The 26934-nt window shown below is 35.9% G+C and overlaps 1 protein-coding gene across 3 annotated transcripts; it reads left to right on the top strand.

Annotated features, from left to right (window-relative positions):
- Positions 1-4221: 4221 nt before the first annotated feature.
- On the top strand, positions 4222-26418 carry LOC128216577 (protein CFAP20DC-like). Of its 3 annotated transcripts, none has more exons than XM_052923186.1 (22): positions 4222-4400; positions 6194-6274; positions 6900-6993; positions 7260-7332; positions 7629-7743; positions 8141-8297; positions 9130-9221; positions 9437-9521; positions 12456-12580; positions 13337-13351; positions 16911-16962; positions 18393-18473; positions 18982-19116; positions 19376-19513; positions 19892-20083; positions 20704-20818; positions 21844-21952; positions 22351-22992; positions 23694-24071; positions 24392-24456; positions 24705-24817; positions 25192-26418. In XM_052923186.1, the coding sequence occupies exons 1-22, from the start codon at positions 4380-4382 to the stop codon at positions 25299-25301; spliced, it is 2988 nt and encodes a 995-aa protein (XP_052779146.1). In that variant the 5' UTR covers positions 4222-4379; the 3' UTR covers positions 25302-26418. The 3 variants fall into 3 exon arrangements, with proteins under 3 accessions (XP_052779146.1, XP_052779145.1, XP_052779147.1); XM_052923185.1 differs by lacking the exon at positions 13337-13351 and adding an exon at positions 12924-13013; XM_052923187.1 differs by lacking the exon at positions 13337-13351.
- Positions 26419-26934: the final 516 nt, after the last annotated feature.

Raw genomic sequence — 26934 nt, 5'->3', positions numbered from 1 at the left:
GTTAGATGAGAATCTGATACATAAAGTTGAGGTCTTCAATTATTATGTTAATATTGCATTATAACCAAGATGAACGTCCCTAACGTTGCTTTTTCTCTTGTATTATAATGCATTCTGCTTTCATAAGATCTTTCTCAGTTCTGGAAAATAGCATTATGATTGGCGAATATTTTACTGTTTGAACTCAATCTGCGGGCGCTGTCGACGTAAACTGACTAGTACAGGTTGCTGCATTCAAATTTTACAGTTTTAAAATGTTCAAATGTCGTTTATCAAGGTATATGAAATTATGAATGCATATTCCTCAAACATTCCTTGTTCCGGGCTTCTAAAGGTTGGTATATAAATGTAGTTTTGTTATTTTTTCTATATGTTTTTTTTTTTTTTTTGAGGGATTTTGTGTTCTTGATGTTTAGATTCCCCTTCCATGAATGCCAAATGTTCACCAAAATGCGGTCTTCTTGAATGGCGCATGCAACGAACTTCTTAATATCTTTGCCCTTACCATGAAGCGACTGCTGACTGTTCTAATGCGCAAAACAGAGCCTGTATATTTCATGTGGGATACTATGCCAGACTTGTCTTTTCTCATTGTGCTACTAACATTTCCGTGGATTTTGGATATATTCCATACACGTTTCAGAGAGCATATGTAAGTTCGAGTGACACAGCATCGGATGTAAGGACAAAGCATCCGCCCTTAAAAGTTTAGGATATGTGTCCAGCATGCTTGTCGCCGACAGTTTCTTTGCTAGCATTTTATATTTGTTCAAATCCAAATCACTTGTCTTTTAGACTTGAGCTCCTGCATTACACATATGCTTGCCTTTACCCTCTGTTGTTATGGAACCTCTTTGCCTGGTGTAACATTTGAACTTGGTATATTGGTTATATTATTCACTTTTTCTACCAAAAATGCAAAACCTTTCTTTGACCATAACTTAAACATCGGTCCAGTTGACACGTGTTACAAATGTTGCCAGCGACAATAGTTTGGACACTGATGTGGTAAGTTTAATAACTCTCGACATTCATACTTGTCCAGTTAGGCCCTGTTTTCGACAAAAGAGCAGGAGATCGTTTGTTGTAAGCTTTTGTTAAACTTTAAAATATCAGATGATGTTTTGCGTTCGCCCAATAATGCTCTTGATTAAAATGAAAATAACAATCATTTATGCTTAACATTAGGTCTTCATTTTAGGCAAAACTTGTTTGCAAATAAAGTAAAAAAGTGATGTTATCAATGTGTTGTGCCGGGAAAACTTTACACTGAAAGGCCTAGTTATTAAGTTAATTCTTATAACTTAGTAAATACTGATGGCTTGCTGTGGTAGTTTCTTTTTGAAAATACAAAACGTTTGCAATAATTCACCGAACGCGATTTTATATAGACATTGTGTTATTGAATAAACAAATTAATAGAATTGCTATATAATGAGCAAAGAAGCGTCATTATGGTGGTGTTCAATATGTTATCCATGCAAAAATAACATAATGGTAAATCAATATGAATTAAACATGGAAATCATCTCCATGTTAATATTTAAAATGCACTAACACGTCATGGCTTTGCAGCAAAATGATAGATGGGTTACCTAATGGAAGCTCATTTTGTAAAAATGGTTTTATTTGCTATTTAATTAAACAGTGAATATAAATTTGCTTACTGATAGGCAAGAACCAAATGTTTTGCTTTAAATTATTTGCTCAATTCATGTTGAAACCAACAATGACAAGCTTAACATTGTATGATTCAGATGTACATAAAAATATCAACTAAGACATTCTAACAACTTTGCACATCACCTTCGAATATGTATATTGACTGATAAATATTTGCTATTTGAAAAAAGGAAAACCTTAATATTAATACAATATAAATTATAAAAGGAGTTTTTATTATTATATAATAAGCTGAATAATGTCGATGAATCAGTTCCAGTCCACACAGAGTACAAAGCATCGGACACAACCAATACCCCGCATCCAACAACAGGGTAGTAATGCTGACAAAGAATGATCAAATTGCCCATCTGAAAACCTTGGCATTGAATTTGAAAATGCTGACTTTGGTGCTCCTTCTATCCGCGAGAATTGAATATATGCTTTGATATATATTAAGAAAATGAACTTCTGAATAGTTGTTCCAGTCACGGCATTAGAATTTATTGAATGTGATCATGATATTGATACATTAACAAGTACAAATCTCAGAAATACATTCAGTGGTGTACAAACAATCATTAGACATTGTTTTATATGCGGTGCTCACTATACAGTCGGAGACATTTACCTGTACCACAGTTTCAAAGTAGCAAACTTCACTTTCTCTGTTACTGCATGTGTATCGGTCCAGCATGCATATCTCAGTACCGGTTTTTCATAAGTACTTTAGTGAGACAGCATGTTGCGGAGTAAAGTCAACAGCCACATATCGCTAACTATGAACACGGATGGTGTGACCATCTACAACTCTTCATATGTGAGTGTGCGCCCAGTCTTCCTAAACACAAATGAGTTGCTGCCGTCGGTAAGACTTCTAAGATGGGATAAAATTATTTCGTGACTCTGTCAAGGATGTGGGATTAGCCCTGTTTCAAAACCTGTAGAATAAGTCTTAGGAATGGTGCAGCACAATGAACAGTCTGGGTGCATTTCATACAAATACCAGGAGAGGTTTTCAAACAAGGTAAAGATCACGGTCGAGAATTCCCAATGAATGAAGCTCCGACAACGCAAAAGAATATTATTTTAATTGGTAATTTTAAGAAGTAATATTGACATGTGTCAAAAAGAAATCTACTGAGCACATGCAATTGTTCTAAGACTTAGCTAGTTTAATTTTGCTATCAATTGCTGCTTTAATGGAATTAATTATAATAGCAATCAGGTGACCTGTGCATTTGTGTGTGTTGTTGTTGTTTGTTTGTTTTTTGGTTTTTTGTTGTTGTTGTTGTTGTTTGTTGTTTTTTTTTTTTGGGGGGGGGGGGGGTAAATGTATGTTTATAGTGTTTATGGACATACATGTTAAAACATTTATCTTTAAATCAATGTGGCCACATTTGAAAACAATAGTTAAATTGATTATTTGCCACATGACTCTACTTCATATAAAAATTATAATAAAATGTCCATGTGCATTGATTTGTTTTGCATGCGTTGACTATGACAAGAAGCTAATTTCAGCACAAGTTATATGTGTGTTAATGAATTAAAACATACAAATGTATATAAAGCCAATGAAACGCATTATGATTAGTGATGACCTCGTTTAATCGTGCATCGTTAATGTATAAACAGATTGCCATGAGCATTTTCAATCTTCTGCAAATGATTAGGTATAGTTATGTCTAAACAACAGACAATGAAATGTAGAGGAAGTTGTTGTTATTGATTTCTGTTGGTGTCCTAACTGTTAAGCTATATTTAGACGAGATGTGTTCCACATTCCAAAAAGGGACTCGTACATGGTTTGTTAAATGCACTTTTTACCAAAATATAAAGCGTGGCAAATCATTAGGAGTATTAAAACTAAGATGCTGACAGCTGAAACCCTTCAGCAAATGTCCATATTTACTCAACTATTGTCTTTGAAGAACACATATTTGAAAAGCGTAAGCAACGCTATTCGCCACATGTTTGTTGCGTAATTTTTTGATCACATTACCACGTGACGTCACCAATATCTTTGATAAAGGTTTAAATATGCATCTCATGTTGAATCAGTTGCTGTGACTTAGTTATTAAGCTGCGATCCCTACTAAAACCAGAATATATTTTTTTCTGCATTTTGGTATCATAGTAAAGAGTGTTATTATTATACAACAAGTGTTTCCATTTGCATTTTTCGGGAAAACTGATTTTTGATCCAAAAACATCATCTATTATATGTTTGAGTGCGTTGCATTCAGGGTCAAACGTCTTGGCAAACAATTATTTATGTTTTCAAAACACACATTTGGTGCCTCTCCATCAATCAATAAAAGTGTTTAATTCTAGTTGTATTTAAACATACCTCTTTATATACAGCATTTGATTCATCTCAAGTCTAGGTAAAAATTTACCATATAAAGCTATCGCCGAAAAAAAACGAACGAATAAACTGAGATATGTACACTTCTCGTCCAATTACTTTGGTGACTTTTGTGTTTTGTTTGTCTTGGTCTACCTGACAAAAATCATCGATTTCATTGGTCAGTGATGGACACACTAAGCGAATAAACAAAGATGGCCGCCTTTGGAAACTTTAATAATGTTTTGCTAAGTTTTATCCGTTTTCGACAACGTGCATTCGTTGTCCGCATTTAAAATAATAATAATTGCTGGCAGTTTATATTTGCTTACACTCTGTACTATTATAGGCTTTAAGAAGGAAAGCAATGTTCAAAAATGACTATCAGGTGAGATTCTTATTTCGGACGGTACAGGTGAGGTTACTAACCTACTAAAACAAAGGTGAAAAGTCCGTTCATTACATACATATTAAGGATTCTGTCCATTCTGTCTTAATAATGGAAGCCAGGATTCGATATTTTCAAAACCTTGTTTTGAAAGTTTACTCAAGAGCTAATGGAACTTTAATTATCAGACTGGTAAACTTGTCCAGTCGGCAATATATTTAATCTGGCATTTATTGCCCAATCAAGCTAAAGTTAAAACAAAAGAAGAAACAATTTATTCCTTGTTTTGGCGCACGCAGAATTAGAGGTGCAACGAATCGCTCTGATGCATGAAAATCTGATTTTAAACTCACCTATAATAGCACCTACAAGCATGTTGAATGTGCGGAACGAATCAAAATTTTGGGTTTCCGTATCGAATTGAATAGGCTCAAAATTTTGATTCGTTCCGCACATTCAACATGCTTGTACAAAATGACCCATTGTATCCGCATTCTGAACATGTCGATTTTTTTCACAGTGTGCGATTGGTTAATAGTTAATCTGGCACCCAAGCAATAATAGAGTTTAATTCTTACTAGCCAAGTAACATGCCGTCTCCCTCATTGAAAGATGCCCTTAAATACAAAAATGAAGAGAGTGGGCACATTTCAGGTCCAGCGAGGGATTTATACAAAAGGCAGCATTTAAAGTATAAAAAGTCCAGCAGCTAGACTAATCTCATGCAGCATTTGAAAAGAAATCACCCTATCGATCTGAAATTTTGTCAAATCATCAGATCGTCAAATTTGACATGCACAGAAAAACACCTCACATTTATAACCGAAACTATCTGTTAATTAAACTTAAATGAATAACAAATTATTGTCATGCTTCGTTTTTCATAAAGATTTTATTAACAGATTGTTTCTGTTATAAGTGTGTGCTGTTTTTTTGTTATTTAACTTTGTAACAGATAGTTTTGTTAATTAAAATTTGTTCTTCGTGAAACACTGTCCTAGTTTTTCACCATTGCAATGATTAAATAGCCTTTAAATATTCAACTTAATATTATTTAGCAGCAATAAGTAAAAAAAAAATCATCATTCATAAAAAACACACACAACAGAATTGAATAATTTTGTGACTTTGTATTCATTTAGTTTTTAAAACTAAACAGAATACTACATATAGTCGAAACTCACCATATCAAAGGTGTCAGGACCACGGGAAATACTCTGAGATATAAAAGGTGTCAGGACCTCGGAAAATACTTTAAGATAACAAATTCAACATATGATAAATAATATGAAACACCAAACCAAACACATTGGAGACTGAATTTTGTTCTTGCTGATATTTACATCTGCCATTGAGTCGGTCCTGTTATATGATTCCGTCATGAAAACAGCAAACTTCCTATTAAAAATGGAAATTCAATGTTTGCGTCAATTATTATAAATTCAATTTGAAACACTTACAAGCACATACATTATATAATAAACTACAATGTAGCACATTCAAAGAGGATTGCACATTCATAAAAATACATCAAGCATAACAGTACATCATAACATGTACATGTATAGAATGATATACAATATTCATTTACAATGGTTTGATATAGGTTGTTATACCTGTTTGTTTTCTATGTGCATTGTAGAGCAATTTAATTGTGACATATTTCTCAACTCTGTTGATTTTCCTCATGTTTTTTCATTTCTCACGGGTTTCAATAAGCTTTTTTCCTGACATGAGCTTGAGCACGAAATGTCTAATTAATGTATTATTTTATTTCTGTTTCACTGTTGTAGGGGGGTGCCTTTTTTGAGGTTTTCTCACCACAGCAGAAAGATGCCTTATCTCAGTGGAAGGTCTCTGGTACTGTAGCAAAGGTAACACAGTGGCATTATTATCATCGAAGCCAAATTAAAAACATTCTCTTTGTATTTTATAAGTTGTTCTTTTAGTATGTATACAATAGTATGACCTGTATATATGTACAAAACTATTTAGATAGGTAAGCAGTTCTTGGCCCTAGATTATGACCGGTCTCCGAGTCAAAACTCAGACTCGAAAAAGGTTCATCTTTATTCCATTCATTTGACAAAGATTAAAAAATAATGTAAATTCTTGTACAACGTCAAATAGTAATACAATTCAGTCAATTTCATCATCAGCAATTTTGCCACTTGGGTCTAAATTCAGACTTAAGATTTTTGGTAATCATGGCACCAGATTTTCACTAAGTGTTGTTGTTGTTTTTTCAACTTTATTTCTAGAAAAAATTCACACTACAAACAAGTTTTGATGATCTATTTTCTTCGTAAATTAATACATTTACATGTTAAGCATCATCTGTTTTTTTTATATAAATGTATCAATACTCATTACTCTGGCAATATTTACTTGATATAAATGATACATTATATCATTCACTACATGTATATTGTGTATATATCACTTCACTACATGTATATTACATGTATATCACTTCACTACAATTATATTGTGTTTCAGAACTATGAGAAAGATATCAAGAGCTACTGCTTCACCCTTGATGGGGCCACGGCTACAACAAAGATGCACTGTCCAAAAGATTCTCGGAACTCATGTATGTACTCTGTTAAAGTATCCCACTCTATAGCAATTGTTAACAATCAGCATCATGCTTCGTACTCAAGGACTTGTAAAATGGAAACATATTGAAAAGGAAAGAGTCAGGAATTTTTTTTTACGACATAGTTTATATTTACAAGTACATTAGTTTGCAAATGCTCAATTTGTTGGTTAGGTGAGTTTGTTATGATAATAAATGCCTTGTTTAATATGTACAGGCAGTCTTGTGTAGCCTGTTTAATGTTTATGTGTGTTTTCCAGTGCACCTTGTTCAGCCATACCTGATTGTCCAGGCCTGTTTAAAAAATGCCGCTGACTTCAGCATGGAACTCGGGTAAGCTACATGTGTAACCATGCATAGAAATCTTTGTAAAAAGTCTGTATTTAATCAATGGTTCTATATATAAGCAGCGACTTATATTATATATAATATACCTGTACCTGGTTTTGTACTAAAATGGCTTTAAATAGTTGCAGTCTGAACTTTGTGACAATAAGACTTTTGTCTAAAATATATAGTAGTATATATTTGAGTACAATATATAGAAGCCCTTTCTTAGGAACTTCGTTATCTCCCTTTGATTTTTATGGCATAACTTGTAATAAGTATACCACTATGACTGTTGACAGACTGTGTGACATGAAGAACAACAAGCGGCGCCTGCTTCTCTCCACCACACAGAAGGACATACACATTACCCCACTTCATGCCAGGCTCCCACTCAAAATTGTCAAAACTGGCATCGTAAGTTATATGTTATATCTTTATGTTATTATATCATACATTCATTTATACACACATTAACATTTTGCAGTGTTAGCATTTTGTAGTTAATTGTAATATTGGCATTTATTTTATTGAGTTGTTTTGTATATTCAAAGTGAATTATCAATACACAGGCACATATTATTGGTTTTGGCTACTTGTATTATGTTCATGGCAACTGTATTGCCCACATGCATTATGTTTTGACCACATGTAAAACTGTGTCAAATTTCACCTCCTAATTTGTATAAGGCATAATCTATCTGAATGGAAACTGACTGTTCATCTCACTGTTACATATTTTATGGTATATCATCTAGTGAGTGAAAATAATTTGTTTATATTTTGCATAACTACTATTGCCTTGTTCTCCCAGTGGCTGAACCTGTGTGTGAACCTGGTCTCCATGGTCGGGGAGACATGGCGTGGGGAGACATACAAACTGCTGGATAGCCTCACCATCTCTGCCAACTGTAAACTGAGGAAAATCTTCACAATGAAAACACAGCCTCCTGACATGGTTGGGGATGATGGTAGGATATAAATGGTTTATGAGATTACACAAGTGGTTTCTTTTATGTTGCCTTTGTTGTCCATTTTGATAATTAAACCTATTTGAAATAAACCTAATTGGGTGGACTAGTTGACTCAAAAAAACACTTTCAGGGCCATGCATGTGTTAAAATTCTGAATGCCATTTATGTTAGTGCTTTACTTTACCATAAAATGTTTACTTACTAAGTATACCACCCATTTGGTAAACCAAACCATGTCGAAGTAGAGAACACGTTGGCCTTAGGTCGTCAAACTTGGTAGGGAGGTTGGTCATGACCAGAAGATGTCCCCTATTGATTTTGATATCAGTAAGTTAATGGTTACGGTTTTGGTGTCCTTAAACGCAATACCCATGTACAATAACTGCAGTATAATTGGACCTTAAATCCTCAGACTTAGTAGGGACTAAGGAGGTTGGTCATTACCTGCTGATAACCTCAATTACTAGGACACCTGCAGGTTAAGGTCACCATGAACTTAAACAAAAAAACCTTGTCTGATCAGTATAATGAGAACTTTATCTGTTTTGCTTAAAAAGTGCAAAAAAACAACAATAGGATATATGTCAAAACCTTAATTTACCTAATAGACATTTAATGCGAAATTAATAAGTGGCTGCAATAAAGGGGGCATACAAGTTATACAAACATGTCTTGTGCTCTTATAATGGCTATTCTTTCAACAAGGCCAAATTAAAGGCATTTTTTCACATGCCTATTATGGTGTTTGTTGAAACTATATCTTGACTTTGGTATTTATCTACATCCACCATAGTAACATCCACTGATACCCAACACATATGTGTTCCAGAGCTTTATGGTTGTGCCCCCAGCAATGCAGGAGAGCTGGACAGTATTCCCAAACAGTTTCAGTTTGCTTCAGAAGTCAACCACCTCACACAGGTCTGTACACAAGAATAGTGAAATAGTTCAGATTATTCTAGATGCACTCAAGTTCTATTGTGTTAAGTGGGTATGGTTATGGTTATAACCTTCGTCAGATTTCAAGTAAAAGCTAACCAAATTAATTTAACAAAATTGTGTCATGTACATTTACTATAAAGAAAAGCTTGCTAAAAACTAATTATTAATAATCTTTTATTTCTATATGTTTACAGTTGTTGACTATAGACAAGATAAAGCATGCAGATCGACTGAGGACCGGCGATGTCAGAGGCTCTGTCACCAGTGCTCTTGACCTGGGTAGGAAAGCTAACATATGTGTAGTTTGTTAAGAAGATTTGTAAATACTTCGAAAAGATACTATGTCATATCATATGCTTGTTTATTATATATTTAGAACATCGCTTTGGAACAATTTGATGTTCATTATATAAGGCCATGCTTGGAAGTGGTATTTAACAAGTTAGCAACACTGTTAGTTTTATTATGCCCCCCTTCGAAGAAGAGGGGTATATTGCTTTGCACAGGCATGTCGGTATGTCGGTCGGTCCGTCGGTAGACCAAAGCTTGTCCGAGTGTTAACTCAACAATTCCTAGACGTATGGTCATCAAACTTCACATGAAGGTTGGGCCTGACCAGTAGATGACCCCTATTGATTTTGGGGGTCATTGGGTCAAAGGTCAAGGTCACAGTGACCTTTAATGGTAAAATAATTTTAAAGCTTGTCCGAGTGATAACTCAACAATGCCTGCACCCATGGCCCTCAAACTTGACATGGAGGTTAGGCCTGACCAGGAGATGACCCCTATAGTTTTTGGGGGTCATCAGACCAAAGGTCAAGGTCACAGTGACCTTGAATGGTAAAAGGTTGTCCGAGTGATAACGTGACAATGCCTGCACCCATGGCCCTCAAACTTGACTTGGAGGTTTGGCCTGACCAGTAGATGACCCCTATTGTTTTGGGGGGTCATTGGGCCAAAGGTCAAGGTCACAGTGACCTTGAATGGTAAAAGGTTGTCCGATTGATAACTCAACAATGCCTGCACCCATGGCCCTCAAACTTGACTTGGAGAATTGGCCTGACCAGGAGATGACCCCTATGGTTTTTAGGGGTCATCTGGCCAAAGGTCAAGGTCACAGTGACCTGGAATGGTAAAAGGTTGTCCGAGTGATAACTCGACAATGCCTGCACCCATGGCCCGCAAACTTGACTTGGAGATTGGGCCTGGCCAGAAGATGGTCCCTATTGATTTAAGGGGTCATTGGGCCAAAGGTCAAGGTCACAAGGACCTGGAATGGTAAAAGGTTATCCGAGTGATAACTTGACAATGGCTGCACCCATGGCCCTCAAACTTGATTTGGAGGTTGAGCCCGGCCAGAAGATTGTCCCTATTAATTTTAGGGGTCATTGGGCCAAAGGTCAAGGTCACAGTGACCTTGAATGATAAAAGGTTGTCCAAGTGATAACTCAACAATGCCTGCACCCATGGCCCTCAAACTTGACATGGATGTTGGGCCTGACCAGTAGATGACCCCTATTGATTTTAGGGGTCAAAGGTCAAGGTCACAGTGACCTTGAAAGCAATCTCGACAATTCTTGGACCTATGGTCATCAAACTTGACATGAAGGTTAGGCCTGCCCAGTAGATGACCCCAATCGACTTTGGGGGTCATCAGGCCAAGGTCAATGTCACAGTAACCTTTAATGCAAAAGAGTTAACAAATCTTCCCCCACTGATATCTCAACAATGCCTGAACCTAAGATCATTAAACTTGACATGGATGTTAAGCCTGACCAGTAGATCACCCTTATTGATTTAGGATTCATAGAGCCAAAGGTCAAGGTCACAGTGATCTTGAATGGTAAAAGGTTGTCCGAGTGATAACTCAACAATGCCTGAACCCATGGCCTTCAAACTTAACTTGAAGTTGCATCTGACTTGTAGATGACCCCTTATGATTTAAGTGGTCATCGGGTCAAAGGTCAAGGACACAGTGACCTTGAACGAAAAAAAACTTGTCTTGTGATAACTTGACAATGCCTTCACCCATGGCCCTCAAACTTGACATTTAGGTTTCTGGTGACCAGCTGATGACTCTGGATTTTGAGTTCATAGAGTCAAAGGTCATGACGGTCATAACACACTTTATCCTCACACTTTAATGGTCATAATCTTAAAACAGCAACAAATCAGCTGTCATTTCGGTCCATGCATATTTCATTCAATTGTCCATATAATCCTGACAACATGGCGCTCAGGGGGGGCATAATGTTTGACAAACATCTCTTGTTTAAACTTGGTTGTTCTTTTAGTTATAATTTTTTGGCGTATTTTTCATTGACTTCATAAAATGGTTCAAGTTTTTGACAAGAAATTTAATACACCAGAAAAAGCTACACACACACATGTATGCATAGCAGGACCCTTTACTCTGACTTCAGTAATTGTTGACGTATACCCCTAGATCATAGAAATAAATGAAAGTGAGAATTGGCATCTCCAGTAGATGCTATTGTTATTAACTTGTTGTTAAAGTATAGAATTAAAAATAATGATGTTTTTTTAGCTTGACTATTCGAAGAATAAGGAAAGTTATCCTAGTCACCCAAGCGTCGGCATAACCACTTCGGTTAAAGTTCGCGTATCACCTCAAATATTTTCAAAGTCCATTGACATATGGCTTTGAAACTTTGCACATTTGTTCACCATCATGCCCCCAACCTGTTCTCAGGAGGAGGTAACTCTATCAAGAATTTTGACAAAATTATGCCCCTTTTTCTACTTAGAATTTACCTTAAAGTTTGCGTACCACCTCAAATATTTTCAAAGTCCATTGACATCTGGCTTTGAAACTTTGCATGCTTGTTCACCATCATGCCCCCAATTCATAGACAGGAGGAGGTAACTCTATCAAGCATTTTGACAAAATTATGCCCCTTTTTCGACTAAGAATATACATTAAAGTTTGCGTACCACCTCAAATATTTTCAAATTCAATTCATGTAAATATCTCAGCACATCATGCATTGCATTGAAATCTAATCAAACAGTGATCCATGCATGTTTCGCCAAAACTTTTCAATCCATACACCGAAAAGCAGTGGAATAGTCGAGCGCGCTGTCTCTGTGACAGCTCTTGTGTATTAAACTGTTTTCTTTCTACAAGACATAGTATCTATCATAAAACACGTATAATTGTACATGTAACATGTTTCACTTCATATCCTACAGATCTAAGTACGAGTGGCCGGCGGTCGTCCACCAATGATTCATACCATATTGCATTTGGTTCCAAGGTTCCCTCCTCCAAACTAAGGTCCTCCCAGAGCGGTGCTGGAAAGAAGTCTTCCAGAGATGTAAGTGGAAAGAGTTCTTGAAACTAAGGGCTTTAGTTTATTTTGGTTTTGATAACTGTAGTTGAGTATTTTTATAGACTTCATATTATTGTAAATAAGGGAAGTAGCCCAGTGATTTGTTTTACAACATTGTGAAGGCAGTACCTAATTTCAACTTGCTCAAAGCATTTTACTACACATCAGTAACATATCACATTTTGACAATTGTTGAATATTCATGTATGAAAGTATTATAGCAGTAGAATGAATCACAATTCCAGCATAACCTCATTGAAGTCATTAATCTCATGGATATTAATGATAATGATCATGTTGTTGTAATGGTATTGTTGTTTCCAACTAGGGAGGTAACAGTCAGTTGCTAAGGAGAAGCACAATAGCTGGCTCTACCCAGTTTTCCCAGTCGTTCAAATCAAAAAGCTACTTCCAGTCCGTAAGAATAACAAGTGCACTGTCTGAACATATGACTGTTTGCAATTTTTATCTCTTCTGTTTTCTGAAGAAAATAGTCAAGGCCCCATCTACAATGAACTATTGAGTTATGCCCCTTCTTTGTCTGTTAATAAACAAACATGGCATTCTTGTCTGCAATACGTTTATTCTTTTCTTTTGAGGCTGAGTTATACTTTATGTTAGGAGAGTGTTTCTTTTTAAAGTGAATGTTTCTCTTTTTAGGAAATGTTCTTTTTAAGAGTTTCTAGAAATTAATTATTTTTTTTAATTCTGACAGTTATTTAAACATCGGTATATTTTAAGCTTAAACAGAAAACAGTAAGTACGTTTATCAGTGTTTGTGGCTGTGTTTGTTGTAGCTATCAACTGCTCATTAATAATAAAGTGTAACAAGGCATTTACCAAAGATGGTGTTATTATCCCCCGCCGCGGGAGAGGGATATTGTTTTGGCGTTGTCCTTCCGTCCGTCCGGTACCATATCTTGGTAGGCATTGATCAGAAAATGATCAAACTTGGTCAGAATGTTCCCCTTGATCATATCTCGACCACTTTTAAAAATGGGTCACATGGGATCAAAAACTAGGTCAGTAGGTCACATCTTAGAAAAATCTTTGGAACATACTAGAGGCATTATACAAGGTCAAATATTCATGAAACTTAATCAGAATGTTTTCCTGGATGAACTTTTGGTCGGAAATAAAACTGGGTCACATATGGTAAAAAATAGGTCACTAGGTCAAATCTTAGAAAAATCATGTCCGGAATCATATCATGGTAATGATTGGTCAAGTTATGTTCAAAATTGGTCATGATGTTAACCTTGATGAAATATGGACCACTTAAAAAAGTGGGTCACATGGGGTCAAAAACAAGGTCAGTAGGTCAAATCTTAGAAAAATCTTTGGAACATACTAGAGGCGTTATACATGGTCAAATATTCATAAAACTTATTAGAATGTTTTCCTTGATGAAATCTTGGACTTATTTAAAAATGGGTCACATATGATCGAAAATTAGGTCACAAGGTCAAATCTTAGAAAGTTTTGGTCCCGAATGGAAATGATTGGTCGGATTATGTTCAAACTTGGTCATGATGTACCCCTTGATGAAATATGGATCGCTTTTAAAAGTGGGGCATATGCGGTCAAAAATAAGGTCACTAGGTCAAATTAAAAAAAAAAAATCTTTGAAACACATTAGAGGCAATATGTATGGTCTTATATTCATGAAACTTGATCAGAATGTTTTCCTTGATGAACTCTTGGAGCTGTTTTAAACTGGATCACATGTGGTAAGAAATTAGGTCACTAGGTCAAATCTTTCAAAAAGTCCGAAAGCTATTTTATGGTGGTGTTTGGTCTGATTAAGTTCAAAAATGGCCAGAATGTTTTCTTCGGTTAAATTTCGACTGCGTTTTAAAATTGGGTCATATGGGTCAAAAACTAGGTCACTAGCTCATATCTTACAGAAATCTTGGGAACACTCTAGAGGCAATACATCTGCTCTAATTTCCATGAAACTTAATCAGAATGCCTCGATGAAATCTTGGAATAGTTTGAAACTAGTAGGTCATGTGGGGTCAAAAATGAGGGCACTGAGTGAAATCTTTTAAAAACCTTGTGGACACTCTAGAGGCTATATTATTTGCATATATCTGGACCAATCTTCATGAAAATTGATCAGAATGTTTGCCTTGATGAAATCTTAGATTAGTTTGGAACTGGGTAACATGGAGTCATAAACTAGGTTTCTTAGTCAATTCTAAATGTTACATTATATACAATATTTATTTTTTTATTTCAAACAGTTGCAATCGAACTCAAACTCATATATATATATTTCATCAACAATTGATTTCCATTCCTTGACTAAGCCCAATCAGGCGGGGGATATCAATTCAACGAATTTGCTTGTTAAATTTAATGTTATAGCTATTTTAACATTAACCTTCTTACAGTTAAGATTCAGTTAGTTTATGTATTTGAACAAGTCTGACTCTATGTGTGGTTGCTTTAAATGGTGGTTATAGGTTGTGTGACATGTCATAGCAAGTATTTTGTATATGAATTGTGCTATTTCATAAGCTTCACGGTTCTTCCTGTTGGTTGAGTGAGGAAAAAAGTTTGATGTGTGGTCATAATCTTGGTCTTGTCATTTTGGTGGAAAAACTGCTGATCATAACTTGATAATGGTTAAAGATTATAACTCAAAACTTGATACAGTAGTGACAATGACAATAAGCATCTATTTGAAGCAGGTACCGCAACTCTGTCTAAAATGCATGTAGTGACTAGAGTTATGCCCCTTGATCAGTTGAGCAGAATCTTCAATGAAAATTAGTTTACATTATTTTTTTTTTGCTCAAGAACTATTTTTTTGTAATGAAATCAAGTTTTTTTAGCTCTACTGGCCAAAGGCCAGAAGAGCTTATGCGATGGTAATGTGTACGTAGTATGTGCATCCGTGCTTCCGTGCGGTCGTGCGTTCGTGCGTCTGTAAACAATTGCTTGTGAACACGATACAGTGTTCAGTTTTGATTTTATCTTGATGAAACTTGTACAGTATCTAGATATCCATTAGAGCTTGGTTCCTTTCGAAAACCAGCCAGATCCGCCCATGCATGCCTAGATTATGGCCCTTGATAGTATAAAAAAATGCTATTGTGTAAACAATTGGTTGTGAACACGATACAGTGTTCAGTTTTGATTGTATCTCGATGAAACTTGTACAGTATCTAGATATCCATTAGAGCTCGGTTCCTTTTGAAAACCAGCTAGATGTGCCCATGAATGCCTAGATTATGCATGCCTAGATCATGGCCCTTGATAGTATAAAAAAATGCTAATGTGTAAACAATTGGTTGTGAACACGATACAGAGTTCAGTTTTGATTGTATCTTGATGAAACTTGTACAGTATCTAGATATCCATAAGAGCTCGGTTCCTTTCGAAAACCAGCCAGATCCGCCCATGAATGCCTAGATTATGGCCCATGAAAGTTTTAAAGAAATGCTCTCTATTTTTAGCCAGGTCTGCATGAGCGAATTCTATTTTTAGCCAAGTTTACATGTACATGTAAATTCAAGTCTAGAGTTAAGGGAGACAATTTGCAAGTCAAGGATTTTGAGAGACAATTTGCTTTTTGCTTTTGCAGTTGATTTTGTGAATTACTCTGCCTTGTTCTTGTTGAAAGCCCAAAGGCCATTTTTTAGCTTTAAGTTCTGTAGTTTGCGCATTCATCTTAACAAAATTGGTTGTGAATGTTTAAGTTATGCACCTGGTGTCATTACTGGCCACACCCAGGGTTCACAGGTTTGGTAAACATAAATCTGGAAAGGTTTGAAAATCTTTTTGTGTGTTCGTGCATCCATCTCAGCACAATTGATTGTGAATGTTTGTTCAAATTGATCAATGTTGTCCTAGGATGCCCTTGACTTTGACCTTTTGACCAACTTTTTTTAACTTTTAAAACTACAGAAAATTTTACTAGGAGTACAGTTTTGAAAGCATTTTTTTTTTTGTCAGATGACTTTTACTTGGCACATATTAAAATAGTTCATGCAACTAATCTGCTTACAATACTTTCTGGGCTCAGATGTTGAACGTGCTACGTTTTCAGGTAACTCAAACACAAAACATAAACTATATGTCTGTTGCCTCATACATACATGCTCTAGATTGATATGACCACAAAAGCCATGCCAGTAGAGCATAGGCCCTTTTGGGCCTCTTGTTTAATTATGCCAAAATATATGTTAAATTTCTTTTCCTGAATTCAGCTATTAAACTGTAATTTTCCAGCTTTGTATAATTATAATTACTATATATACACATACAAAGATCAAGTGAGTTATTGTATTGTGTTGATGTGTTTCAGGGAGGCGGTGGGTCTACAAACAGGAGCATGAGAAGCAGTTCCCGGGCAGAAGGTAAACACAGAGTATTCTGTCATCTTGCAAGTCCTAATTAGTTCCACGTAACTTTTCTATGCTTGATTATTACGTTAGATTATAGCTTATAATCATGCAGTCTTGATGATTATTTATATTGTACTAATTATATAACTTTGTAAATAATATCCAATCATAATGTTATTTAAGGCTGTTTTATTTATGTTTTCATTACAAAATTAAATGTAAAAAAATGTGCCTTTTCAAGAAGATTTCTTGTTAACATACTCCTGAGTCATGGATGTAGCATCCTTAAAAAGTGACTAATTGAATTAAAGTGACAACAGGGCAATGGAGTGGGCAGGGAACAGTTTTGTCTGGACAATACAATGTTTGAAAACTATACACCATATTGACTTGTTCACACACCCTGGTCTCTGTGATATTGCTGCACAAATATATTATTGAGCAACATTACTAGGAAAGACAGAGGGTTAGAAAAATGCAAAATTCTTCTCCTGGCCTAAACAACAAAAAAATGCAGTTCAACACTTTTTTCCACCCTTTCTCCAAAAACCCCAAAATCTGTAAAACAAAGCCATCACAAAAGCGCCCCATTTTTCGGTCTTTCAAATACAACGAATGTTTTCAGCTCAGTAAGTTGTCTAAGTACAAGGAGAACCAAGTTTCAGTAATGTTTATAAGCTAGATTTTTCATGGACAGATTTCAGGTTATATATTCATTATTGGGGAAAAACCGGAAGGTACTTTGTTCAGATGTCGTTAACAATTTGATGTTCAAGGGTTTTTTCCATGTCATTTAAACAACAGTTTGTATCCAATCTTCATGAGACCATGCCCGATATTTAAGACCAGTGTAAATATGAGTCATCACTGTTCAAAAGCTTGTACGCTAGGTCTTATATTTAGACAATGTTGTGTTAAAGTTTCTTATTCCTTTCACAAATTTATTTGTGTACATTCAGTCTTTAATGAAGTTCAGTCAGAAGTTCAGTCAGAATATTTCTCAAAAATGATATCATTGGGTAAAATCAAGGAAACAATTGGGTTCAAAAATTTAACACTGTCTAGCCAATGTTCATGAAGCTGGGTCAAAATACTTGATGAATAAGACACATTATATCATGATGGAACACACTGTGGCGTAAAGTCATAATGCAGCCTATGGTTATGGGAAGACTATTAGGCCTGATTAATTGTTAAATAACAACTGCAATCGATACAGAGTCCCTGACTAACATCATGACTTTGAAAGGAAAGCATACTTCTCCTATATAAACCTGTTACATTGTGTTTGTAATAAAAGAGTAACGTTGTTGTAGGAAAATCATACTTCTTGCTTTTCAACATTTATATCATTCCTCCTATATCCCACAATGTTGAGGTAATGAAACCCTCCCATCCACATGTTACATGTGTTGTAAAGACAGTGTTTCTCTCCCATACAGATGGTGTTCAGAACATGTCAGTGAGCAGGGACAGTCTGTACTCCGGCAGGGATCCAGGGGGAGGCACTGGTAGACAAGCAGGTGGGTTATTCATGTTTGTTTTATTGAAGTTAAAGCAGTGGATAATTCATTAATAGCAGTAACCATTAACATGATAGATGGTTAGCCATGGTAGAGATGTATAGCTTAGGTGTTTCTGTGATAAGTTGAAATAGCTTTTAAAAAAATTATACCGGCATAATTTGTCAACATAGGCATATGTAGGGATTAAAACATGGCTGCAAATCACATTTGTATTAGAATGAAAAATAAAATGGCAGACTAGGGGGTGTGCTGTATATTCTTTCTTGAGGGAAAGGTAATGTTTATCAACATGATTCGGTATGTTTGCTTATAACACAAATGAACGGCTTTATTTCCTTTAATAAAACTATATTAAAGTGGATAAATTATAACCAGTAAAAATGTTTTACCTATTGGGAAATAAAAATTCAGGTCTTTTAGAGAAATAGATCTTTAATCATTCTAGGGTTTGGTTTTCCTTTATTTACTTTACTTTTTTCAATTGATACAATACTGTATATCTCAGGGGGTGAGTCATTACAAAGAAAAGACCCCCCGCAACGTGTGCCTAACCCCCCTGACAAGCCAGCCATGGTGAGGTTAGGCCACCAGAGACATTTCTCTGACCCAGCAGCATTGGTGGAAAAGGACCCTTCTGCTAGTAAGAGCATTTGTCAATTAAACGAGAACTGTTGTGTTCTCTCTTCCATTTGTCATTTCAGTGGTGCTGTTGCTATTCCATTTATATATTTATTTATTTTTTAACAAAAGAATACACATGCATCACTTATGTTGTTTTTTTAGAATACTTACTGTTGAAATTAAAGGAAGCCTTTGAATTTTACTTTATATAAATATTTGATAAGTTTACAACATATAAAAATGTTAAATTTATAACTAATGTACATCAATTAAAACAGAGACATTCCAAGTGGAGGTTCCACGTGTTCAGCCTCATCCACCGCGAGAGCCATCACACGAGCGTATACGACGTCGACCAGCACGCTTCAAAAATGGAAGTAGCAAAGACAAGTCTGCAGGTTCAAGTTCACAAAAAGGTTTGCTTTTCTTTTATCTGCATTCATTTCAGGCAAATTAGATATTGAATCAGACACTAAACAAATTAAGTACTTCTCAAAGATAAATTAGTTTATCTTTGCTTGATTGTGAAGACAGTTGTAAGCAGATATAAGTCACACTTAAGTCTTTCCTCAGGAATAAACCTGAATTAATTTTTTTGCTCTGTGAATATGGAATCCAGGACCTCTGTTACGAGTGGCAGACAACTATAGCACTAGATCACCTCACACTTCAAGATGATTTAAACATATGATAATGCATTTCAGACTTGAATGAAGTAGTTTAAGTGGAGGAGGAGCTGAATGACTCACAACTAAGTATAATTATGACCTAAAATTTGAATTATCTTTAAATAGACGAGGGTATTGGCACCAGCGCATCCTCTGTGTCGTCAGTCCAGGATGGGGGCCGGATGCGTGTTGTGTCAGATGGCGACATCCTCAACACGAGTGACAGCAGCACAGAGTCTGTCCCAAGACAGAGGTCTGCAGAGTATTCCCATAGACCTCCCGCGGTGGAAGCCAGGCTAGCTAAACCTCAGAGAAGAGGTAAGTGTATGGGATACAGTCTGTATTACTGTATTACTCGTATAACTATTCAAGACAGTCAACAATATAAGGTCATGATGGCAGTAGTTATCCTTGTTTTGACCGTGTAACCTGTTCAGGTGTTGAGGTACATTTCACATTTGATGAAAAATGTACACATTCATCTGAGAGTAATACTTTACTATATTAAACTTATGGCATTGACATGATTACCCTGCTACTGTGTATATTGAATTGTTTGTCAGATCACCAGGCCCCAATTGCCCGAAACTTCTTAAGCTTAACAGGCTTAAGTCGCTTATTTCAATTAGCCAAAATACATTCTGAAAATGGATTTTGATAAATGAAAAATGGTTTTCTGATAATCATACAGATTATTCCTACATAATTTCTAAAAAATCTTGAAGAAGTAAATATAACACATTTTATAGAACAACAAAAATAGTGAGATTAGCTTAATCCTGTTATAAGGGACTTAAGAAGTTTCGAGAAATTGGGGCCAGGTGTGATTTAGGTTGTTGGGAATGAAGGGGTTTCTACCAAGGGTCTAGTTGATCTCAGACAGTACTATAACATTTTATCATTTTGATGTGATATTGTTTATACATGTTATCATGCAGAGTACCAGCCGGCCAACTATGTCAGTGATGGAGTGGGAGGAGAAATGGAGGACTCTACAGTTGACCTGATAGAACTGCTGAGGAATAACGCTGAACTGGAGGACAGTCATGAACAGTATGTGAGACTAGGATATGGGGGAATAATGTAAACTAATGGAAAATGATTTAGGAAAATAACCAACTTCAAGATTCGAAATATACCCAAAAGTGGAACTTTGTACACATGTTGCCAGAAATAATATGCAAATGTAAATCATAAGTTGAGCATATATCATTAATGAATTATGCCCTTTGTTAAACTGAAATAAAAAAGATAATCTGTTGGTATACATAGTGCGACTTTCTTCTTTTCATCTTAGATTTTAACTGTAAAACATGTTGACAAGATATTGTCGTAACCTTGGTGACGTTTTGTTGTCATGTTTTAACCTCAACTCCCTTCACCAATTGAGATATTTAGTTTTTAAACTTACTTGTTTTACAAGGATTGTGAGAAAAGTTATAACAACATTATATTAATCACTCTTTTTGGCACGATGTCAGATGTGAATGTGGTCTTATTATATATTCCCATGGTATGTTTAAAATATGTTGCCTGTGGCAATCTAATACACATACGTGTTACTAGGGTTTTAGCCAGGTAATTAAGGGAACAGTGCTGCAGAAAAAGGGACAGGGTACTAGGGGAGAAAAGGACACATTGTGCCAGGTCTTGAAGAATTGGACCTTTAATATGAATTTGGGAGTAAATGTTAGCTAAATTGTAGAACAAATTGGGTTTCATCTGCCAAATGTGTCAGGCTTGTTTGAATTTATAATCACAATTTAAGTCTTCATCAAATAAAAGATATTTAACCATTTAATTATATGAAGGCAGGAGGGTGCACATACTTGTCTCAATGAGGGCAGAATGGTGATACTAAAAATGGACAGGGTGCAACACCCTTCCATAATTCTTAAGCTAAAAACCTAGTGTAACTAAAGTCAAGCGCCTTAATTCTGGCTTTAATAATCATTGAGTTATACTGCTTGATAGATTTAGAAAATCAGACAGATTTTGGTATCTACTTGTATTGTTTCTGTTATTTTTTAATAATTTCCTTGCCTTCCTTCAAATCTCCATGTTGCTCTGTATTACAGTGAGGACCAGGATGACATGTACCTGTTTGTGTCCCATCCGAAGCCTGCACCAAGGCAGAAGGCTACCTCTCCCTCACAACAGCTGATGGAAAATAGCCTGCTGCACAGGGTGGGTATAATTTTATGTGCCCAATCTTGAACTAAATTCAATTGACATTGCATTATAAATCAGACATAATTCATTGAGGCTATTACTACTGACACTTCAAAATCAAGTTTGCTTTATATATAAAAACACAATTTTCAGTATTTCTTCAACATTGTTATGTTAGAACTAGAAACAGTGATATAAAAACAACAACAAGCTTACATTCATCATGAAAATGCTTTCTTTGTGTAAGAAAATTTGACAGTCTAAAGCACCTTTAGGTAAAAATATCAGCATTTGATACTTTCTTGGATGTTTACAGATTCATTTGTTTCAGTTGATTGTGCAATTAACGAACAATATGATTTATGCAATATTGCTTTTTACCTAGTTCGGTTTTATTATTTTATAATATGCAGGTTTCTAGCAATGGGGGTGATGCATCCTTTAAATCGAAGAGGTCCAAACACAAAGACTCCTCCAAGGGCCGAGGTCCAAGACCAGAGGATGACTTTGTCAATGACAACACATCAAGTAGTGAGGAGGAGAAAATGTTAGGGCCTAACAGGCAGGGGTCCAGACCAAACAGTGGCTCTAGGCCTAATAGTGGTACTCGACCTAATAGTGGAACTCGACCTAATAGTGGAACGCGACCAAATAGTGGAACACGTCCAAGTAGTGGCAATAGACCTAACAGTGGCACAAAACCAAGCAATAGTGTAAGACCCTCTGGTGCTAGTCGTTCACATAAAAATCCAAGTGGAGGAAATAAGGTTACTCAGAACAATGGTTCAGTGGCAGACTCAGACTATGCATCTATGAGCAACTATTCTAAAGCAAGCTCTTCAAAGCAGAGACCTGAATCTCTTAACCCGTCCATCCCAGTCCCAAAGTTGACTGGTCTGACGAATGGGACAGATGATGACGTGGCTCCAGTAAGGGCCGGCAGCCCTACATTTACTAGGGGTTACACAGACAGGAGCTACATCTCCAGGATGAGCAAAACAATGTTGAAGGAGGTGCCCTTGTCGGATGCCAGGTTCTCAGAACGCGTGAACCCGGTTAGTTACTCTGTTTTGGTTTATACTAATTATTTTAGCTCCTTTGTGAAGGCAGTTGAAAGCTGATATGAATCTGTCTCAAGTTTGTTTCCAATTCAGAAACCAGTGCTGTGTCCTTTTTTGGGGATTCTAAGAGAATCAATGTGACCCTGGTTAGGCATGTGGAAACCAAAAGTGCTGGGTGGAGAGGCAAACACCTGTACCATAAGACCAATCCCACTTTCCCCTGTTTTATACTTAAAGCTGCCCTCTCACAGATTGAACGTTTTGACAATGCTTTTAATTTTTTGTCTTGGAACAGGCCAATATTGGGGAAAACCCATGGAAATGAGTTATATTAGACTGCTGATAAAAAATTGTATCGCAGATTCTAATATTTAAGTTCAAAAATTGATGTTTTATGCATTTTTCTTAAACTGTTAGTAACGGTTCGAGCCATAAAACATTAATTTTCAAACGTAAATATAAAAATCTAGGATCTGATTTGTTGTCAGCAATCTTATATCATTGGTTTGCAGATATTAACACAAACATTTGCGTTTTCAAAGACAAAAATTAAAAAAGTTATAAAAATGGTATAACTGTGAGAGTGCAGCTTTAAACTTAAATTCATATTAATAGAGCTAAGCTTCAACAATGGGTTATGTGAATTTTGTATTACTGGTATGTTTTAGCTTGTTCAAAAAATGTCAACTTTTCAGGACTATGACTTCCACAAGTATGCCTATGCGGATGACCTGACCTCATCACAGGAGATGGAAATGCTCACAGCAATTCAGGGTGCCCGCAGTGCTGACTTTGAGCCTTCAAACTTCATGTCTCCCTCTGGCAGTCCAAAACACACTCAATCCATACCACCAGTATTACCCATTCCCAGTAACCATATAAAAACAGAGACAAAATTCTCCCCAAAGCGGCCAAGCCCAGATGGTGTGAAAACCCAGTCATGTGAGAGAGTTCAAGGTCACCATTTGCGAGGTGAAGGTCATGGTGTCGGTGCTAGCAGAGAGGGCGGAGTGGAGTCTCCCACCGTGCTTAGTGATGAAGATGATACAAGTTACAGCACATGGAAGGCTCCTGTATGTTAAAGGAGTCACTATCTTAATATAAAATATAAAAAAAACTCAAAAGAAATTTTTAAGCAGCTGCAAGTATTACATTTAAGCTTATCATTTTGATCAGGATATCTTCAAAGATGTCTTTGCCTGCATCATACAGTCCGCTTATAAACTTTGAAATAAATGGCTGCTGTGGAATGTTGGGTTTGAACTAATATGTTTCACTGGTTAGAGGGTTATTTATTCAGAGCATCCTGAAATAGTTTTGTACTTTAACATAAATGTGTAGTTACAAAAATGTTTGTTTTAAGTATTATAGAATGAGACTTCTTTCTTTTCAGCCAATTCAGTCAGTAAACTACAGATCTGAAATGTTCCGGGGAAGTTCAGATACATATACTTCAAGGTACAAAACGTTTTAACTACAGTTAGACATTACAGATGATGTACTACTACTAAGCATGATTAACTATCGGATTTACAATGAAAAATGAACGTATATCTGCCTAAAATAATAAGAATAAGAACATTGTAAATTTCAGAATGTGAATATCTTTTCAAGTAATTTTCAAATGTGCATGTAAATTGTATTTAAGTATCTGCCAATTTAAATAAAGACACAATATTCACTGTTATAACCACCTTCTTCCCCAGGGAGTTCAGTGGGGTGTGTAGCCCCCCGGTGCCCATGAGGGATCTGCCAGGATCTAACTCTCTTGATGACATCTCCACACTCAGTAACTCATCTCCAAGAAAACACTTATTTGGTAAGCTCACTGTAAACTTTGTGTGGCAGGAGTAAGATCCTCTGCTCTTCAAGGGAGATCACTGCGTAGGAGATAGTATATAACCTTGTTGGATTTGATGGATATTTGGTACAAATATTCTCCACTTTATGACAACCAAATGTCATCTTACTCCTGCATAATGTGGACATTGTTTCCTAAACGGTTGACAGTACTTTGTTCTGTTTTTGTGAATTTGATAAAAGCAAAAACCAAACTATGACACTTATTGATGGAATAACTTTATATAAATCATACATGAAAACAGATAACAAACAAAAAATGAAGTTTCGATTTTGTAGTAATAACAAAAGATTTTGAACATGTGGTTTATGAAATGTTTTGACATGTTTCAGGTGAATCTCCTAAGACAACAGATGATGAGGAAGAGCTGGATCTTCTGTATGACCCTCAAATACAGTGTTACTACGACCCCAAGACATGCAAATATTATGAACTTGACTAGGCTAATATTCTTATTTACACTCAGATATAACTATATTTCTACAAGCTAGAATATTTGAAGAAGTTTTTTTAGGGTTGAGCTGTAGTATTTTAATCGGTCTTCAGTGTAAAAAGTGTACTGTTAGAAATAAATGTGTACTACAGTGCTATAGATATAGTATTTTGAATATATTTGCACGAGATCTGGGACAGAGTAATATTGGGCGAGGTATGGGACGTCATCAGTCAGGAGTTTGAATAACAATTTTTTTTTATTCATTTTTTGAGGATTTTCTAGCGTCCCCAGAAATCTCCATTTGGCAAATTGAACTATGATTAATCCATTTTACCTTTCAAAAATTCTATACACCAAAATATCAAGCTTTAAAAATTGCGATAAATGAAACAAATTTCTGTAAGTGTCTTGGACAAATAAGAAAAGTGATTGTGCGGTGAATGCATGCTATTTTGGAGACTTATATCATTCAGTCAGTCTCAGTTGGCTCGAGCTCGCAGGGACCGGCGAAAATACTTCGAGCCTCAGTGAATTCGAGCCAAGCAGGAATTCTTACCTTCAGTTTAAAGAAATCGGTCTTTACATCCAGCTCGAGCCAATGAAGAAATCGAGCCAAGTGAGTTCGAGCCATTGGGTAGGACTGTACTATAAGTCCCATGTTCCTGAACAATACAATCATCATAACAGCCTATTTAAATTGCAAAGTGTACACTTATGACTAAAGTACTGCTTTTAATTGTTAAATGTTCAAGTGCTTGAGATGACAATGTTTGCATGTATAGAAATAGTACATTATTTCCTGTTCATTTGAATTTATATTTTTTACAATGAGTGATTATTTTAACTCCTGCAAAAAATCACTGAATGTTTATTTAAGGAAAAACTGCGGAGCAGTGTTGTTAAATAGGACTGTTACTGTTTTTGTAAAACCTTGACATAAATTGTTGGTGACTGAGTAGTTCGTCTCCGAACGGTATTCTATGATTATGATGCAATACTTGGCTGTAGGATATTTTGTTGAGTATTTATGTCTTTTTCTGTGATATTTGTAAAGATGATTAGAGTTCTTGATTGAGTGGATATTGTTATTTATTTGATACGTGTGAATAAAGTGAAAACCAGAGACCCCGTGTATGCTCACACTGACACAGTATCACAATAAACTAATGCATGATATTAAATAAAAAGGTTCAGTTTCGTGTAGCCTTCAACTGAAGTACCATTTCCAGCACTGTCCGCGTCATCGTCGTGACGCTTCCGTTTCCGAGTAATTTGTCGAGTCCGCTATTTTTGAATTAAATAACTATGCCATGTGGAGCTCACTAGGTCAAAGCTCATGGCTGTAGTATTAAACTAACTCACAAGATTTCCGCTCCACAGCGTTAAATCCTACTGTACAAATTTTGTTTCTTTGTAGACATGGTAGACTTTGTAACCAGCAGATAACCCTTACTTGTTTTGAAGGCTAAGTTCGTGGTGACCTTGATACATCAAGGTTCTTTTACTAAACTTATTTTCGGAAACTTGATATGATTATGGATCGTGTCCGGGATATGGACACTAGTCATTGTGCCGTCAGTTAGTCAAAGGTGTAGTGGCATTCTATTTTAAAATAGGTTTCCACTCAATCTGTCCCAAA

This window comes from Mya arenaria, chromosome 14 (assembly GCF_026914265.1).
Source record: "Mya arenaria isolate MELC-2E11 chromosome 14, ASM2691426v1".
Taxonomy (NCBI): Eukaryota; Metazoa; Mollusca; class Bivalvia; order Myida; family Myidae; genus Mya; species Mya arenaria.
The sequence above is the reverse complement of the archived record's forward strand: the minus strand, read 5'-3'. Positions and strand labels throughout refer to the sequence as shown.